General features: G+C 34.6%; 2 protein-coding genes across 2 annotated transcripts in view; one reads left to right on the top strand and one right to left on the bottom strand.

The window, feature by feature from the left end:
* The window catches only part of LOC108724217 (uncharacterized), a 21,453-nt gene extending 10,011 nt beyond the window's left edge, over positions 1-11,442 (bottom strand). Inside the window, exons 1-3 of the mRNA XM_018450460.1 lie at positions 11,190-11,442; positions 4,733-4,765; positions 2,254-2,319 (exon numbers count right to left, since the gene is read on the bottom strand). Coding sequence (XP_018305962.1) covers positions 2,254-2,319; positions 4,733-4,765; positions 11,190-11,267 — 177 coding nt within the window. The 5' untranslated portion in view covers positions 11,268-11,442. The remainder of the gene's footprint in view (positions 1-2,253; positions 2,320-4,732; positions 4,766-11,189) is intronic.
* Positions 11,443-15,163: 3,721 nt separating this feature from the next.
* Positions 15,164-20,339, top strand: Gmppa (GDP-mannose pyrophosphorylase A). Its single transcript, XM_018450458.1, has 5 exons — positions 15,164-15,869; positions 16,292-16,868; positions 17,597-17,873; positions 18,960-19,224; positions 19,614-20,339. Exons 1-5 carry the CDS (start codon positions 15,830-15,832, stop codon positions 19,712-19,714), a joined length of 1,260 nt encoding a protein of 419 aa, XP_018305960.1. The 5' UTR covers positions 15,164-15,829; the 3' UTR covers positions 19,715-20,339.
* Positions 20,340-20,875: the final 536 nt, after the last annotated feature.

Below are 20,875 nucleotides of genomic sequence, written 5' to 3'. Positions count from 1 at the left end.
CGCTCCGTCTCTCTGCTCCCGGGCTTCTCTTCTGCGCTCGCATAGTCGCTCTCACTTCTACTTTCTGGATTGTCTCCCTCTCTCGTCCGCTCAACCCCTTGCCCCGCGGTCGCATCACTTTTCTACTCTCGCAGCCTCTACGTGTCATCCCTGTGTCTATCTCCTGTCCATTACATCCCGATTATTTATCTCGCTTGTTATCAATACCGTCGAAGACGTATCCAAGAGAGCGTTGGATTAGAAAAGAACACAGCTATGTGTACAAGAGTAATAAACATCACCATCTCGCTTAATCTTGGAATAATAAAGTTAATAAATTTTATTCACGCCCTCCATTTTAGGACTTTCGTAACTCGCCGTAACAAAGCTCATGTAATACATGATCGATATATTTAACCGTTTTACAGTCAGTACCACGCAAGTGATACTGCGGCATGATAAAACTCGTACTTTGCAAAAGTTAAGCAAGGCATGCCAAAGTTTTTGCAACAGCCCACACTGCGGATCAATAATAGCCCTGATCGATAACGCAACTTGTACAAAACTATAATTTTTCTAGGGTTTTTATAGTTAACATATCAATAGAAATGACAAATCTGAAAAATAGCAATTTTTCAATGAAGCATTTTTAAAATTCTGAATTGGAATAATGTTTTAATTGGAATAGTAAACATTCATAATTCCTTCCATGTTATATTTTCATTTCCTTCCATGTTATATTTTCAATTAATCAATATGTATTCAATTATATGTTGTTCTTTTACTTTAAAAATGACACAATTCTAAAAAAATGTAATTTTCTAGTTATTACTAGTTATAAATAAGTTAAAAATTAGGTAAAGATTACTCTATCAATCATCGAGAATATACTAACTTAATTTTACAGTCCATCAGTCAAATAGCTCTTATAACGTTCTTACAGTTTTCGAAAATATTATAATATCTTTTACGAGAAACACATTTTTGGAATTGTGCTGTTTTTATAAATAAAAAGGAGTCTTCTACATTTAGAGTTAGGACAGTTTTAGTGATCGGAGTTTGAGAAAGAAATTGTTTTATTTTAAATTTATTCATTTTAGCTGATAGAGGTTAATAACAGTTGTGATTTGAATTATATCGCTTTTGATGAATTATTCCGAATCTGTTTTTGCAGCATATCGAAATTAACACAGCTCAAAAAGGAGTAAAAAAAAGTTTTTTTAAGAATTTTAAAATGAAAATGATAAAAATAACATTTGATCATGTTTCTAAAAATATAGTAGTTATATTCTTTTGTTGATATTAATTAATCAATAATTTTCTATTAAGCTAAATAGTTTTTCTTCTTTTTTGAAAAACTTAATTTTTTTAGTTATGTTACTTTTGAAATAAAGAACAATGTATTCTTACAACTTTTTGAGAACCGGAGTTTTCTAACAATGTAACTTGTGGAAGATTTTGCTTTCTAAAGATTTTCGAGGTCGTTGAATTCGATTCTGATTTGAGAATTCTATAAAATTCAACTAAAAAAATAATCTGATTATTGTGAAACTCGATATTATAGGTTCTTGGTATCTCTGTGTTTAAATATATAGCCCGAAAATATCGAATATCAAAGGATAGTAACCTCTATGAAAGAGGATCACAGAGTTCATAATCAGAGTTTGAAAGCCAGCTTGGAAATTAGTACTAACTGTTTATGTAGCACAAATAAAGCGAAACTAGAAACTTGAGCTTGCATTTCGCAATTAAAAACTCCCTATAAAACCGTATTTTGTTAATCAAATTATTTTTTTCAGATTCTGTCCCCCATATTAAATCCAATATTTTGAGTTTCTTATTTTTTACCTCAACTCGAATAAAGCATTATCAAATTATCATAGATCGTTTTATAAAAATTGAGCGAATAGCTTATAAAATAAAAGAGGGTGACTCAAACGGGATCGTCGATCCGCAAAGGGTTAAAACTGTGTCATGAGTTTTAAAAATTCGAACTGTGCAACCTTAATATAAATTTTTGACTTGTGTCACTTTGTATACAAAAATATGTATATACAAAAAAGGAATTATTAATTTTTAAGGCACAATCATTCTTACAAACTCATTTAACTTTAGACACGTTTTCACATTCAAAATCGCACGATCGACCGGTCGAGAGATTGATTACGAAATTGCAGAGTCTCATAATAGGAACTTGAGAAAAGTCGATGTATAGATGCATCGTGAATCACTACTTGCATGCAACATGAAAGAAAATCAATTGTCCGCGCTTACCTGGCATCTTCCTAGAGAGACGATGTGCACCTGAATCTTTTTTATCTGTCCGAGAATGTCTGAGTTCTGTAACAAGACGCATCGTGATCATATATCGAATCCAAACACATTCATTCTGGAATCATGCAATCATCGGAATTTGGGCAATTTGCGTGCATCGAAGTCTTAGTGGAATATTGCGCGGAATAATTGTATATGAATATATATTGACACGCTTATTGGATATTATTGTCGATAATGCAAAACAAAAGCAAATAGATAGTTCAATCATAAAAAATTGACTTAAAATCGCCAATAAGAATCATTTGATATAATGAAGTTACATGTCAAGGATTTTGTTTTTTGAAATCACTAACATTATGGCTACGTTTACACCGTGCGCTTAGTCCGCGCTCTATACGATAAGTGTCTTTGTTTAATATACAGGATAAACAAGGACATCTATTGTATAGGCCGCGGCCTAAATGCACGGTGTAAACGTAGCCTACCTATAACTGAATTAATAATTGGGTTTTAAACATGTATAACAGAAAAGTTTCCTTTAGTATGCATAAATAACATCCCGCATTAATTGTCGCGAGACGAAATGTCTGGCCAAAATTGTACGCGGCGTAACTTATGAGATTCCAGAAGTATAGCACACAGACTCCCGCAAAGTTTCATTATATTCAACTGTTCTCTGAATCTCAAATCTCATCATAATTAGAAATAAATCATATCGAACCGCAAACCCGGAATGCCAAAATTACACTAGTTTATAGTAAAAAATTACTTTGGATCGAACTAGGTTCCTTACAGATTTTTAAATGCTGAAAATGATGCCGCAAACTCAAAAATTTCAACACGTGAGGTTTCCAAGATAAATAAAATTTAATGGCTTTTTCGACACTTATATTTAACACTTTTTTCATCCTGAAATTTTAATTAGAAGTCATGAATGTATTGTTAATTCTCTATAAAATGCATTTTTTAAATTTCAATATCTTATTTTTTAACCATGAAGGATTTAAATACAGGTTTTTATAAGAAGTTTTTCTAAGATAGCAAATTTCCTGCTTATGACGATGAAGTTATATGCAATGTCTAGTTTGTGGCTATCGATATACACAAACCATACAACTTTTGTACATAAAAAACATTTTAATTTTTTTTAAAAAAGCAATTTTTTTCAAGGTATTCGAGATGGGCAATTAAAATAAGACAACCTATGTGCATATAATTTAACGGAATAATAAACGATAAATTACACTGTGTATTGATATTCATTTACAATATTGATAATTACAATTTGTCTAACTAAAAAGCGATGCTCGATATTTGTGATTTAAATTAATGTATGTATAATGTGTTTTTCTCCGAGAATGACCATATTAAAGGCCAAAACATTTGATAATATTTTATGTTGTTGACATTATTGTTTTATTAGCGACTGACATTCGGTTTGTTCGAATAGCCTTTAATCGTTGAACGCATCGTTGAATTTTATATTCATTAGTTGAGTTGAATGAATCGTTGAATTTTATATTCATTAAGATCTTGTATTAGATATATTACTATTAATTTGTTATACAATTGTATATGACTTCATCGTCATAGGCGAAAAATTAAGTATCTTAAAAAAACTCTATACCTATTTAAATCTTTTTTTCAGTGTAGTTAAAAAATAAGATATTGAAATAAAAAATGCATCTTATAGGGGATAAATAATACATTCATGATTTCTAATCGGAATGTCAAGATAACGTTGACATTTTTTATAAATAAATATGGCAAAAAGCCATTTTTTCCACATTAAATCTCAATTATTTCGGAAACCTAACGCACTAGTGAAATGTGACTAGCCACATCGTTTTCGGCATCCAAAAAGTCTGTAAGAATTAACACTTTGCCAGAAAAACACTTTGCTTGAATCAAAATAATTAAAGAAATTTTTTGTAAACTAACGTTATTTAACACGGCATTACATGTTTATGTTTCATAAAGTTAGATGTTCAACTTTAACACTAGAAGTACCAACGTTTCTTACTTACTAAAAAGATTAAGTAAATGAATTACTATAAAAATAAAGAAAGTGATGAAAAACTAAATACTTCATCTGCAATATAAAGGATATAATTGTTGAAAAGTCAAAGAATTTCAGAATTCTATTTTTTTACACGAAAAATATAATATTAACCCAAAAAATAAAAATGGAATCAATGACCCTAGGTAGCAAATCGACGTTATTTGTCGTCATTTTGATGTCAAGATGACATATTAAAGACATCATTTTAACATTAAAGTGACAATAGTTTGCTAACTCTGGGACCATTCAATACTTCTAGTATTAATGTATTAAAATGCAGAGTAAAAACTAAAAAGTTTCATACTCTAAAAAGATAATGTAAAACATCATCATATAATTATTATAACATAATTAGATAACAATATATCGCCGTGTAATGATATCGTATAGATAATGTGATAATACGATACTTACATTTGGGTCATCCTTCAGCTTTTCCACGCACATCTGTAATTTAACAAAAAAGTTGCATCAGTCATAACTAAGAAAAACATCATACGTTGCAGTTCTATTATGTAGAACGTAATGCAGGATCAAGAGGCAGATAAATAATTTAACAGAAGTATGCCAATGTATACGGCCAACTGGAACACGATGCGCCATTACGCCATTACGTTCTCTCCCTCTCTTTTCTACCTCGTTAATACCCCTATTAATTAATAAAGATGCAAATTAGAATCTCATATTTAACATCTCATTAACTCGTCATGATTCGCATTTAACTTTCTTCGCCGCGCCGTTCGGGAAGCGATCAACGGGAAGCGATTTAAGTACTCTAAGTATCGACACATTAGCTATTATATAACATATATATATATATTCTAATTATATGTTAAAGATATGTAACAAAGCTTCTTGACATACTTCTTGTTCCTTGTGAGTCACTCAATTTTCACTATTCTTATACCTTTTTAATGATAATTTATTTTTTTTTTAATTTGTCAGATCAATAACACTTCATCTTTGCCAATTTGTGAGTGACTTATTCATTATGGACATGTAAGCTATTCATTCTATTCTAATTACTTTGCTGAGGAGGACTCCAAAGAGAGTTGAAACGTTCGAATCAAATAAAGAAGACACCATTCCAACTTCTGAGAATTAATTATTCACTTAGAAATTGCGTCGGTTACCTGTGCTGACTCTCACTAGCCTACTATTATTTATTTTTATATCTAATTATATGATTCTGAATTATATATTATATTCACAATTAACTTTCCTCGTATTACCAGGGAAGTAATCCTTACAATGTGAATATTCAGAATTAATTAACGCGAATAATATTTTAATTATCATATAATTCTTATAATCATGCGTATTATATTTTTAATTAATTTGCAAAAAAATTATAATATAATAACTTATAATACAATGAAATATATAATATAATAAAATTATAATAACTTTTAATACATTTTCAAAAAACGATCTTTACAATACAAATATTCAGAATTAACATTCGTTTACATAAACATTATTTTTAATTGTATACAAGAATACACATGTGCTTTTTATTACATAATATTATATAATCTTATAATTAAGAACAATACAGTCTGAGACACAATTGAAAAGCAAAGGCAATAGGAACAGAGAATAATAAATTTCAACCTATCAGAAATAGTGTATAACAGAATATACGATTTCTGATAGATTGAAATCTGTTATTCCCCCATTCCTATTGTCTGTGCTTTCAATTGTGTCTCAGACTTAACTGTATTGTTCTTAATTATAAGATTATAGTTATATTATGTAATATATAAAAACAGGATACAATATAATAATTTACATTTACGTGTATTCAATGTAAACTATGTAAACAATATTTTACGTATTGTCTATGTAAACAATCTATGAATTATCGAAACTTATGTTCTTTATCGTTGCACTAGACTGCACTAAAGCTTCAATCTCGCTTATAGTATAGGTATATATTTTTATTTATCGACAAAAGTCACTAAAGTCAGATATATTAACAATCATAAAATTTAATTACTTCTTTCTGTATTGTGTTATCAATTTATAATAATTTATATATTTTACATTGCTTGTATTATCTGCATGAAAAAGATTCGTATAAACTTAACGTAAACAATACGTAAAAATTCTTCTATGTATAAGCGTAATCTTGAAATATACGACACAACTCATTGTCTAAAACTTTATAAGCATATTATTCCCAATTATATCGATAATATTAAATAAAGAGCTAGTGATTAATATTCTTTTACCGAAAACAGTTGTAAATTCATATAAGCGTCTTGTTTTAATATTAATAGTTACAAGTAGTAATTTCATCGAGAATAAAAAGAATTCTGCTTACATTGAGAAAAAGGATTAAAAATGGATGAACCAGAAAATTCTGATTCATTTATTTCCAACCAGAATTCCAATTAATTCAATCTGATCTTTTTCTCAGTGTATCAGTGTGACTTTTATCCTTCTGGAGCGCAGAAAGACAATTCTTTTTATTTTTCGACAAGACTCGATTATCGACGAGTAGAGTTTGTCAGTTCTGCGAGGCACACAAACAGCAGAATTCGTCTCGCTACGACGCAAACAAAAGTTACAGAGAACTGAGAGAACGACCTTGTCAATGTTCTCGCGGTAAAACCTAAATCAAGCATGAACTCGACGACTCCGGGAAGCTTCTCGGTGCAAGTATCGACTTGCACCTGTCGTCCCCACCACGGTATACGCGAACTTTGGTTACATAAATCGCGTTCGGTGAAATAGCGACTATTGTCTCCTATCGATGCGTCCCGTGTATAACGATTTTATAAGATACATACATAGAAAAAAGTATCTATTGTATTTCCAAGAAAAACTGAAAAGTTACTCAATTTCCCTTTTTTCTTTTAACAATTATCGTTAACAAAGGATATTTTCTTGATAGTTTTCAAACACTTATTACTAAAATTGTAGAAAAACATTATCATGTAGAAAACAAGAATTTGTTTTCTTTTGAAGAATATTAAAAAATAAACGAAAACATTTTAAACACTGCACTTTTTACAGTAAAGTCGTCTCTTTTCGCGATACATTGTTTTCGTTTATTTTTTAATATTCTTCAAAAGAAAACAAATTCTTGTTTTCTACATGATAATGTTTTTCTACAATTTTAGTAATAAGTGTTTGAAAACTATCAAGAAAATATCCTTTGTTAACGATAATTGTTAAAAGAAAAAAGGGAAATTGAGTAACTTTTCAGTTTTTCTTGGAAATACAATAGATACTTTTTTCTATGTATGTATCTTGTAAAATCGTTATACACGGGACGCATCTTTGCAAAACAAAAGTTTAATAATAAAAGATAATTACTTCAATTTTAAATGTTTTAGTGTTTTAAATCCAAACATATAGTATTTTGTTTATTGTGAAAGTTTGTTTAAAACTAAAACATTTTTGAGCGTTTAAAAAACAGAGATAAGAATAAAACATTTTTATATCTTAAAATTAAACTCTTCTTTTATGAGTGTTATGCCCGTTTCTACGAATGAGGTTTAATTTTAATCTCGGTTCAACTAACTCTTCATCTTTTTCTAATTTAAGAATTAGATAAAGATGAAGAGTAAGTTAAACCGAGATTAAAGTTAATTTACACTGGTAGAAACAGGCATATAATAAGCAAATTAGATTTGTTTTAATTCAATAATCTTGATTAAATTTGCTAAGATTCAAAATATATTTTGAATAAATTTGATGCATGCGATGAACTTTAATAGATTTACGAAGATATATAAACTTTTGAAATACTTGGAACGATATAAATATTGGAATACAATACTTTTTCTGTGTGCAGGATGTACAGAAGAAGTTCGCAGAACTGTTAACTCGGGAGTATAGGCGTTTAATTTTTTAAACAATCATCTGAAGTGATTTTTATACCTCAATTAAAAATTACGTATTATTGCATAAATTACTTATTACATAAAAATTGCATATTATATTGATTGTTCTATAATTTTATATTAGTATTTGAGAACATTATATGTGTATATTTACTCAACATTTTCTACAAAAATAAGGGGACAAAAAACAACAGGTATATGAATTTTCGATCAATAGGGAAAATCATTGTGACTAATCTTTGTTTTCTCGCTGTTGAGGTGTAAAATCACTCTCGGTAACTATTCCCGGGTTAAGCTGAGGAAAACCGACGCGAAAGTTTGTCGAACGTGCGACTGCGTCAAGTACCGCCGCGCCGACAGGGAGATCCCTCTCAGTGGAAAAACGACGAGAGGAGCGTGGCCGGATAATTCACAACGTATCGATTGTCTGCCGTGTAGCGTCTCCTCGCGAATCGAGTGGACTGCGCCCAATTTCGGCTCTCAATGAGCGCGATATCAAATTATTATCAGGAAATCCTCGCCGATCCTTGCGAAACCGAAAGGCAAGGCATTGTGCCGATAATGCCACATCGATCGAGACTTGTATTTATGACCATGAGCGATCGAGAGAGCGAGCAAGAGTCACCTTCGCGCCGGACGATCCCTGGCGAGCGCGCACGCGGTACGAAGGAATCCATGAAAGTATCGATATATTTATAAAGATGGTAGGGGACACGCAGAAACGTTCAGGGAGGGCCATCCCGTCGACTCTCGTCTTCCGTGCGAACCCAGGTCATAATAATACCATAAGGACAGAACACAGAAGTAATGATATCATAATGATATCATAAGGATGTTATCATGACCTTTGTTACTCATAATAGGCCTATTTCTTTTTAGCTAAACCTTTTGCAAAGTTTATCTTTTCTCCTGTTCTGCCCACGTTAAAGGAAAAAAGGGAAAAGAGATGAACCGTGTAAGAAGTTCAGCTAAAAAGAACAGGACTGGTTCCATCAATGTAAGATTAACTTTAATCTCGGTTCAATTTACTTTTAATCTTTTTCTAATTCTAAGAATTGGGAAAAGATAAACAGTTGATACTTTCCAACAAAAGACAATGTAACACAGCGATCATTTCTTTGTTTAACAAAGGCGAACAACAAAGATGTAATGATTTACTGTGTTATCTGTGTCGCTTGCTGGAAAGTACTCAGTAAAGTTAAATCTAGATTAAAGTTAATCTTACTTTGTGGTGGAACGAGGCCCGTTTCTATCAATGCGGAATAACCTTAATCTCTGTTTAACTTACTCTTCATTCTTCTTTTTCTAATTCTTAAAACTAGAAAAAGATAAAGAATTAGTTGAATTGAGACTAAAATTAAACTACAACGGTAAAAACGAACTTAAAAAACGTCATAAAGATATCATAAAGATGTTTTTTAAACATACATGTCTAAAAGATATCTAAAAGACATCATAAAAACATCTTCTGAACATTGTATGGAAGATTATTCCAGCAATATTGCAGCAACACCGCAATATTCCAACAAAATTACACATATTGCAACAATGTTGCTACAAATTTATATAGTATAGGAGTTTTGCTCAACTTCTCGCATAGTTCATCCTTTCTATTTTTTCTCCAACATGGTGAACTATACAAGAAGTTCAGCTTCAAAGAGCAAACAAAAACTGGCTTATGAAGTCATGATGATGTCCTGTTATAAGGTAAAAACCACAGCACAAACTTTTGCCTAACTCATAATGCATAGTGTATAAGAGAATCAACCAATCAGAATCCTTCCTTTTCTTCCTTTTCATGGAAAAGAGGAACTTTGATTGGTTAATTCTCTTATGCACTATGCGTTATGTACAGTATTGTGCAAAAGTCTGTGTTGCGGCCTTCAAATATAATTTAGATAATTTAGATAAGTTAACAGAAATTTTGAAATTGCATAAAAGATTGAAATCACATAATGTATTTAATTAAACGTACAAAATTATTAGTGTAATAATGTATGTTTTGTATGTTTGATTGAATACACTATGCGACCTCAATCTTTTATATAATTTTCAAATTTCTGTTAATCTATCCAAATTATTCCGCTTTTCTCCATCGTTACTATTATTATGATTCTATCTGGAAAACTGATCAACAAGTTCTCGATGGCGAGTTCGTTATAGTTTTAGATATCGCGCCGATTAGATATCGTACACGAAAACATAGGTAATTCGATCCCGCAACGAATTTCTCGACCGCTTCCACCAACGAGCGAATGAGGCGCGTAACGCACAGAAAAGAGAGATAGAGAAAGAGAGAAAGAAATGGATGGAAAGAGACGGAAAGAGGGCGCCCGGGGACGCCGAGCGGGAGAGAAGCTCAACACGCTCAGCCATAAATGGAACTTTCGACTTTCGCAGTTCGTACTCGGTTTCCTCCTCGCCCTTCGCAAACTTCCTCCGATCCTCAAAACCCTTCACGTGCGCGCGCGCGCGCGTGCGCAGTCAAGTTAGCAGCAAAAGACGCTTGGTGGATCTATCGAGTTCGAGTTGTCCCGAATCAATCGATACGATGGATCGATCGATCGATCCATCGTATTGACTCGGAGGGAACTTCACGACTCAAGTCAAGGAGAGGGGAGGGGCGCTCTCGTGTATCCTTCATTACGCGCGGGGAGAAAAATAAAAACCTCCCCGCCGATCTTCAAGGATGTATAATTGCATATGCGTATGTCGCGCGGAGGAGGAGGTCTCCTTCTTTCTCTCCTCTCAACCCCCGACGACCCGACCATTCTTCGATCACTATCGCACACACAGCATCGTAATCTCTTTAGGTCTATTCGCGTTTCTTGCACTTTTTGCACTCAAAATCTTCGTTTTTTTTTCTTTTCAATGCCCAAATATACGTACATTTATCTCGTTTTAAGTGCAAAAATTATGAAAATAATTTCAAGCAACGCGAAAAGACCTTTTTCTCTCTCTCTTTCCCCCTCTCTGTTCCTCTCTTTCTCACACGCTCTCATTTTTCTTTCTCTCACCTGATGCTCGAGTATCGCTTTCTGCAATTTCTGTTGCACAGCGAAGATCTCCTCTTGCAGGCTCTTGGATATTTCCATGTTTTCTGGCAGGTGGTTCAGCACGTCAAAATGCTCCGGCCTCGGTAACAACCCTGGCGGCGACAACCCTGATCCGTGTATATTGTCCCCGACGCGTTGGGGAGGAGGGAGCGTACGGGGACGCGGGGCGAGTTGTGAACTGGCAAACGCTCCTCTCGAGAGTCGAACTGAAGTCGCGGGCTGCGCGAATCACGACTCCGACGAACGACGACGACGCGCGAACGAGCGGCAGCGGTGGCGGGTCACCGCGACGCGTTCTCAATGTAACGCAACGCAACGTAACGTCACCGTCACGTCTCGTCTCGTCTCGTCTCCGTCCGTCCGTCCGTCCGTCTGCTCCAAACTTCTCGGTCGTCTCCTCTCTCGCTCTTTCTCCCTACAAACTGCCGATGCGATGTTACGCTTCGTCCCGAACGCGCCACGAGAGCGTTGCGTCTCTTTCTCTTCCTACTCGTTTCTTCTCTCGCTCTCCTCTCCCCTTTACCGCCGTCGTCAACCTCTTCCGTCGCTGACTCCCTCTTTCTTTCAGCCGAATGCGAATTTACCAGAATTTACCGAGCTCGCGCGGCGCGGTGCAGTGCAACGCACGCACGCACGCACTTTATTGTTAGTTACTTTACGTACGCACGATGTACCACGATATATCTCGCTTCGTACTTTCCCTTTCGCACTTCCTTGGTATCGCGGGCGTTTTACAAGGTCGACGTACCGAAAAGTCACGTATCAAGAATCCAATCCCAAACTCGTCGTCGGCGACGGCGACGCGAGCGTTTTACGCTGCCACCGGCGCGCTGCGCTGGCCCTCGCTCGAGTACGCACGGCGAGCCGCACCGAACCGAAGTTAATCGCACGCGCCCTCCTCGCCCTGTACCTACCCCCTCCATCTCTTCCTCCTACGTTCGGACTCCGGCGCCCTTCGCCGATGATGCCCGATTCAGCGGGGGAGTTGACGAGCTTTCGCGCTAAACATACGAGATTCGACGCCTCTCTTCTTTTTATGCCTGTTTCCATCAATGTAGATTGTAGATCAATTTTAATCTCGGTTTAACTTATTCTTTATCTTCTTTTTTTAATAGTAGGACTAGAAAAAGGTGAAAAATTAACTAAATCGAAATGAATTAATTTAATCTACATTAGTAGAAACGCGGACATTAACTGAACTTCTTGGATCGTTTATCTTTTGTTCCTTTTTTTTCAAGGTGAAGAGAAAAAAAGAAAAGATGATGAATCATGCAAAAAGTTGGACTAAAAAGAACAGATCTTCAGCTCCAACGGAGACGTCCTTTTCTTTTTCTTTTCCTAAATCTGCTTTTGGAAGCTGTCCCATGTAGCACTTCTTACACTCGAAATGAAAAGGATGTGTGTAATTAAGAGTCAAAAGGAAAAAAGAAAGGAACGAGAGAACTCTGAAGAAAGTTCCAGAATGGGCGCAAGGAATAATAAAACCTTCCCTTTGCTCCGCAATTTCATTCGTCCCTTCCCTTCTAAACTATTTGCGACGAATAATTCTCTATATCAGTTAACCCTAGGCAACAATGTTGGCAGCGCTGGTCAGCGCTGTATGTTCATCGCACTGCTATTGGACGACACGCGTGTAGCAACACATGGTGATTCATATATGGGGTTTGAGAATCGATTGGGGTCGATTGTGTACTTGAAATAAACTTGAAAATTACAAAACCAAACAAATTTAGTAGAATATTTATAATTTCATTGGTCAATATCTACTGAATTTGCTTATTTTTGGAATTTTCACTTTGTTTAAAATACACAATCGACACCTTTTTCTTTATTTCAGCATTATAGACACTAGAATTCTCTTTCTCGTTTTTGCCAAATATAAAAAAGCACGTACCTATTTCACTTTAAATTCCAAAACGTATATTAGTTCAGCCATAGAGAATAACAGACCTATTAATTTAATCAGAATTGGCCGGACCAATAATTAATAGATCTATTTGTGTTTTGCACTCAACATCACTTCGCTTCCTCTTTTTGCAACACCTGAATATATAATTGATTTTTTTTATTCACGTTTCTTGAAATCCAAAAAAAATTTCTTACACTTAAAACGAGATAAACACATATTTGAACCAATTCAAAGAAGAAATTTTCAGTAGAAAAGAAAGTATACGAAGATGCTGAGTGCAAAAAGTGCAAGCAAAGTACAGATTAATTTTATTTAATTTTAAATGCAAAAAATGCATTTTTTATTATATATACAAGTGCACTATTTTTTATTAATTTTTAGTGCAAAGATTTTTAATGATTTAGATTTTTAGGTCTGTATTCACATCACATTTAATTTTTATTGATAAATAAGTGCATTTAACATATTAATTGTTATTTATTACATATAGAGTGTGAAAAATAAATACATGTAAAAGTAAAAGTATAGATTTCGCTTGTATTAAGCAATAGCAAGACGTAAAGAAATCAGGTCAATGATCGAGCTAATTAATGTATAAGTTAATTACAATTAATTTTGCATTTAAAATTAAAACATTTATTATGTAAAATCAAATCATATGTTTTTTGTTTAACAATTGTTAACAAAAAAATTAAAAAATTTTTTTTTCTTCATAACATTGAAGTACTCTTGAAACTGTACAACTTTTGTTTAAAAAATTTTTTTTCCATCTTTTATACTTCCGGTATGGTATTCGGCTCGAAATAGAAATACCGTTTTTTTTTTCAAAGGGGTGTTTAACCCCTTATAAACATGAGTTAGCGCACGTATAAAAAAATACGTCTCTTTTAGATTTTCGTGTTTTACAATATATTTCATGGAGAATCAAATCGATTCCGGACAGTTGTGAAATTTCCCTTGTAAGCCGATAATTAATTAATGATTTTTTGTATGAACATTTCCGAAATTAAAAAGGTGTAGCGACAGACTGACATGCAGTCACTCAGATAATTTCAAGTCAAAATACTACATTTTTACGTTATGCAATTAACTAACAAATAAATTGAAAATAATTTTTGTATAAAACTGTTTGTATGTTGTATGAAGAATTGTGAAATATAATTGAAAAGATTTTATAATTTACATTTGGATAATTTAATTTAAATGTTATGTTATTATATAATAATTATTATTATTATGTTAAATTTAGATTTATATAATTATTATTATATTATATTTATAAACTATGGGTTCTTTTTTTAATTTTAGGCGTCAACAGTGTCGTTCTATCTTTGTTATTTATAGAATGTCAAGAAGTATAAGAGCGATATTTGTGTCGATTGTGTCTTCTAAAAAGAAAACAGCTTAATTATAATTAGCCAATATATCGGCTAAATTTATGTAAATAATGGGTGCTTTCCATTTGGTAACACAAAAAGTCGATACAAGTGTCTTTCCATCTTTTTGTTACTCTTTGAGTATCAAGAAAAATGAAATTTGTTCGACTTGTATCACTAATGCCCGTTTCCACCAATGTAGATTAACTTTGATCTCGGTTCAACTTACTCTTTATCTTTTTCTAATCTTTAGAACTAGAAAAAGATGAAGAGTAAGTTGAACCGAAATTAAAGTTAATACATTGGTGGAAACGGGCATAAGGCTACGGTCCACTTGACGCTACGAATGCTTCGAAGCAATTTTTGATTGGTCAGTTAGTAAAATTCTTTTTTCCGATTGGTCAATCAAAAGTTTCGAAGCATTTGTAGAATCAAGTGGATCGCACCCTAAATGAAAAGCGCCCAATATCGCTTTTCTTGCTTCCCCTCTTGCTATTTATTTGATTCACGGATAATTGGCGAATGCGATGATATCCGGATCACTCATAATTTGAATAAAATACTTTTGCAGGAAGATATAAATTCTAGTCGAAAGACGAACTAGATTTTGCATAAATTTGACATAACAAGTGTAGACCGCATTCTTTTCTGCGTTCAATCGAGTTGTCTTTTGTTGTCAATTAGATTTTCGAATGAGAAAAATGAAAGCGAGGCAAATGTTTCGGGAATTGGAGCTAACTTCATGGAACGTTCCATCATCTCTTTATGCCACTTTACGCGGGACCATTACCATGTCAGCTGATCGCCATAATTCGAACAAATTGAAGAAACGGCTTTGCGTGAACGACTGAAAGAACATGTTGAGAATTGAGAAAATGCAGAGTAAAGAGTGCAAGATTCGAAGCGGCCGCCGGCGCTTTTAACGTGGCTTTCAGACGTCGCCGTTGGGTTGTGCCGGGTCTCGAATATCTCGGCGAATTCCCTTCTAGTATACGGTAGCATCTGATTATTTGCTGTTGACAGCTCGAATTAATTCGGCATTCGAGGAAAGCCGTTTCTTTAAAGTTATTTCTTGGACATTGGTTATTTCTGTCCGTTCTATTGTTCAAGTCGATTCGTCGAAATCTGTTCACTGATATCGTCACCGATGACACGTCCACACGTGTACACAATATGTCTGCGCGATGCGATTAGCGTTGATTCCCCTCACCCTCTCGGAGGACTCGGATGATCGCTATCTCTTGACACTCTTCTTGTGAGAATATAGAAATATTTTGGAATTATTCGGTCAGAAGGAACATTTGACTTGTGCAATCATGTTGAAGGCTGTTATTTTAATTGGAGGACCTTTAAAAGGTTTGTGTTGACTTAGTTGTCACTTATTTATCTAGTAAGAGAACTGTAGAATTATCAAATTTAATATCAAAATTATATACACATACCTAATTGCATATATAATTATGTATTTTTGACTACATTTATTTAAAGATCCTATTGATATCTTGTACATAATTTTAATGTTGCTGTTGGATTATGTCATATTTTGATTATTTCATCATTGTCATAGGCTTCATGTATAAATTTGTACATATATTTATTGCATACATTCAGAATTATGTTTTTAAGACTAATATAAGGACTATTCTTTTTAGCTGAACTTCTACATTGGAGAGAAAAAGATAAAAGATGAATGATTTAAAAAGTTGAGCTAAAAAACTTATAAATTCTTCGTATACTTTATGTTGTACTTTATCTTTGTTGCATTTGTATCTTTGTAGGAACTAGATTTAGACCTCTATCCTTGGACATCCCAAAACCATTGTTTCCAGTGGCTGGATTACCCATGATACAACATCACATTGAAGCTTGTACCAAAGTATCCGGTCTCAATGAAGTGCTGATAATCGGGGCGTATCCCAAGAACGATCTAGCTCAGTTTGTACAGGAGATGTCGAGTACATATGGCATAGTCATTCGCTATTTACAAGAATTCACGCCCCTTGGAACAGCAGGTGGCATGTATCACTTCCGCGATCAGATTCGTTCAGGCAGCCCCACATACTTTTTTGTTATGAACGGCGACGTCTGTGCCGACTTTCCTCTGCAAGAGATGGTGGAGTTCCACAGCAGTAAACAGGCACTGCTTACGATCATGGCAACTGAGGCAACTCGGCAGCAATCATTAAACTATGGATGTATGGTTTTGCGGAAGGAGGGAGAGGTAGCACATTATGTAGAGAAACCTTCGACATTTGTGTCGACTCTTATCAACTGTGGAATATATCTCGCATCTCCAGAAATTTTTCAAACGATGGCAGATGTCTTTCATGCTAATCAGCAACAAGATCATATAATGTAAGTTGCTCATTTTGAATACAGTAATGATAAATTTAGTCAATCGCACTACAATGGATTACTGCACATTAAAAAGACTGCTTTATATAAAGTATTTAAATGCGGAAGCATAATACTTAACTTTTACAATGAAATATTAAATCTATATTCTGTAATAACGTGACAATATAGTTAGTGGGTATTTAGTCGTTTAAAATATTTATATACTTTTACCACAACTTCTCAATAACCAAATTGATAGCAAAATGTCGCCAAATTGGCATCAAACTCGCACAGAGTGAAAAAGCCGTCTGTGTCAGCAATAAGCTCATGTTTTGCTAGCAAAGTCTGTACATATCTAGACAACAAATGACAGCAAAAATTGAACAAAGCTTTGGTCGATTTTTCGTTTTCAATTTGTTGTTAGATTGTCAGTAAACTTGGCATAATTTTACAATTTGTTCTTATGTTACCTCAGAAGCTTTTATTATATTATATATCTGTCATCAATTTGTTGACATTATTGAATATAACAGAATTTCTGTTAAATGTGATGCCTTTTTGTTAAAAAAAATTTGTAGCAAGTATTTGACAAAATTTGTTTTTGACAGACTTGGCTGACTGACAAGAGTTTATTAATTTTATGTGTAACAGCTTTTGGTATGCATTGATCTAGTGTAATGCAAGTGACCAAATTTGCTATACGAGAATGAGCTTCCTTTTTTCAACATTTTGTTATGGGGTTGCAGGCAGTTGTGCTACAATGGTAGAGATCCAGCGCATATTGCATTTGAGCAAGACATACTAACGCGTCTAGCGGGATCTGGCCGGTTGTTCGCCCTACCTGTGTTCAGATGGTGGTCGCAGGTGAAAACTGCGGGTTCCGCGATATACGCCAATCGACATTACTTGGCCCTCTACAAGCAGAAGCAGCCGGACCGCCTTGCTTCTACAAATAAGAATTATTGTCATATTATAGGAGATGTGTACATTCATCCATCGGCTTCTGTACATCCGACTTCTGTGGTACGAGGGATAAATTGTCCTATTATGATTCACAATGCAGTAAACACCAACTAACAGTAGCATAACATCACCGTTGTAATTTCACTCAATAAGATGATCTACAATGTGCTTTTTACTTCCTGTTTCATACTTCTCATCCCTTTTTTTTTTTATTTTATTTTATCGACAACTGTGTTGCTTGTCACGTGTTTCTTATTTCTTTAAAAATTTGTCAACTTTTATTTCAGGCGACAAGAAAACGGAAAAAAATATTAGAGGTCAAAAAGCGAGAAGTAAAAAGTAATAAAAACTAACAAGGGAAACCGTCGGAATTGTCCCTTACCGATTTTGATGGGCTTTGGATATGTTGTAGAGTACAAAAAAAATATTAGACCCATATTTTTTTTATCAGCGTATCTCAAGATTTAGGGGGTGAAATATCCCCTCGAAAAAAATAGATTTTATCGTTTTTAGCAAATATCTTCGAAACTATGCGATATATTAAAAAATATTTAATACAGAAGTTTTATGGTATTTTATGCTCTATATAATGGTGTATTCACTTTTTTTTAATATCAAATTTTTTAACTTTCCCCTACCCCCCATTCATTAATTTTCACCTCCTAAACCTTGAGATACGCTGAAAAAATATGGTTCTAATATTTTTTTATACTCTACAACATATCCAAAGCTCATCAAAATCGGTGAGGGACGGCTCCGACAGTTCCCTTGCAAGAAACAGAAAGCAAAGAGCGTGTTAGGCTTAACTGTTATATGCTACATACTGTTATATAGGATGAGTCATTTTAATTTTAATAAGCAAATATTTCGAAAATATGCAATTTTACCAAAAAATATTCCAAATAAAAATCGTATGGTATAAAGGGAGACAAAATGGTAACATCCCTCTCTATACCAAACAACTTTATCTAGAATGTTTTTTGGTAAAATTGCATATTTTTGAAATATTTACCTGTTAAGATTAAAGTGAATCACTCGGTATTACATTTATATTGTTGAATGTGAAAATATAACATTAATATTATGTTGGCTGGTGTTTTTACTGGGAAACTTATCCTGTTACCACGAAATTTCTATTCTTTGCAGCTAGGTCCAAATGTGAGTATAGGACCAGGTACGATGATAGAGCCTGGCGTAAGAATTAGAGAGGCGATCGTATTGGGTAAGGCACACATTCAGGCCCATTCTCTTATTCTACACAGCATTGTAGGAACAGGCACCAGCGTAGGCGAATGGTCACGTGTTGAGGGGACTCCGTGCGATCCCAATCCTAACAAACCATTTGCAAAAATGGAGAACTTGCCACTGTTTAACATCAATGGCAAACTGAATCCTTCCATCACGATACTCGGTAAAGAAATAAAATGTATCAAAACTGTTTCTATATAAAAATAATAAGAAAAAGTAAAATAAGGAATATCAAGAATTAACACGTAACAATTAATTCGTACATTATCTTTTATAATATATAATATATTTAATTATTACATTTGTTGTACACGTTAAAGATTTACGCATAAATTACTGTGATTCCTAATAGCCGTTATTTTATTTTTTCTTATTTTCAAATACTAGAAGTTTTTAAGTTCAAAATAGGATTATATGAATAATACATCAACTACGATTAATTACGGTCAAAATTAGATGTATGAATAATATTTTCGGAAATCTCTATATACCTATGTATTTTGTTTCTACATATATAAGCGACACATTACAATTGTATACATCTCATTTCAGGTACCAGCGTGAGCTTGGCTGCAGAAAAAATTCTACTGAACTCGATCGTCCTACCGCATAAGGAACTTACAAGAAACTACAAAAATGAAATTATTCTTTAATTGTTTCACGCTGCCACTACAAAATTAGAACACCGTTAATGATTTAGATTTTAATGAAAGAGTCGCACAAAAAACGCTAAGTATATCTATATATACTTTTCAGAGACTTTCTGTCGAATTGTGATTAAAAATCTTTAATAATTTTGTAATATAAAATATTAATACAAGATTTCTATATACATTGTATACAAAAGTATCATGTGGCAACTATATGCTATGTACATAGGGCCAGTAGCAACGCACAAAATTTTTACAACATACAGGCTTGTATATATTTCGTCTACATATCAAAAATTATTACTCCGTATTTTCGTAAGTACACGAATAAATCCTTCATCTGTAGATTTTTATTCTTATTAAGAATTTACATATACACATGCGCATGCTGCGAGACGCCGTGCGGGATCAAATGCGACGGAAGTCCCCGAGCCTCGCATCAGTGCTCTCGTGATATCGAGTACGTGATCGGTACGCGGGAGGAAGAATAACCGGAAAAAAATCTCTGACGAAGAAGCCGCGGTACGGGCCGCCTAAGGTGAGGCTCGCTCTCGCGTTCCTCACCGGCGGCGCCAGGTGTTTACGGCGGCTGTATGCGAGCGAGGAAAAGAGAAAGAGAGGAAGAGAAAAGAGGAGAGTCGAGAAGATAGACAGCCGCATTGAATTGCACTGAATCAACAGGTAGATCGGTATGCGTGGGACGTCTTACGCGCGTTCTTCTTTCGCCGTGGCGCCGGGATTCGCCGTGGTCCTCTGTGAAAGATGCAGCGCGCAAACGAGCGCGAGACGCCACGACAACGGCGACGAATCTTAGAAAGTTTTAGGGGACGACGACCGAGATCGGCAGCCGAATAACAGCAACTAAGAGGAGAAAGAGGAGGAGGAGGGAGCAGCGCTCCAGGTGGAAACACGCGTTCTCTAAACGTGTGCTCCGCGGCGAAATTCCACGCATACCAAAGTCGCTGATCCAGCTTCCCCGCGAGCGGCGGTGGCGGCGGCGACGGCGGCTGCGGCGGCGGCGGCAGCGTCCTCCGGATCGGGAGAGTGATTTTTGTGATCGCCGCTCTCGTCAATGACACGCGCGGAATGCGCTGAGCGAGCGCGCGATCCCACGCTGCGCGCTATACGCGCCGACATTGTTGCGCGTCCACCTCATTGCGCCTG

This window comes from Mycetomoellerius zeteki, unplaced genomic scaffold (genome assembly GCF_001594055.1).
Source record: "Mycetomoellerius zeteki isolate Tzet28-1 unplaced genomic scaffold, Tzet1.0 scaffold282, whole genome shotgun sequence".
In the NCBI taxonomy this organism is placed as follows: domain Eukaryota; kingdom Metazoa; phylum Arthropoda; class Insecta; order Hymenoptera; family Formicidae; genus Mycetomoellerius; species Mycetomoellerius zeteki.
This window is presented reverse-complemented; position numbering and strand designations above follow the sequence as displayed.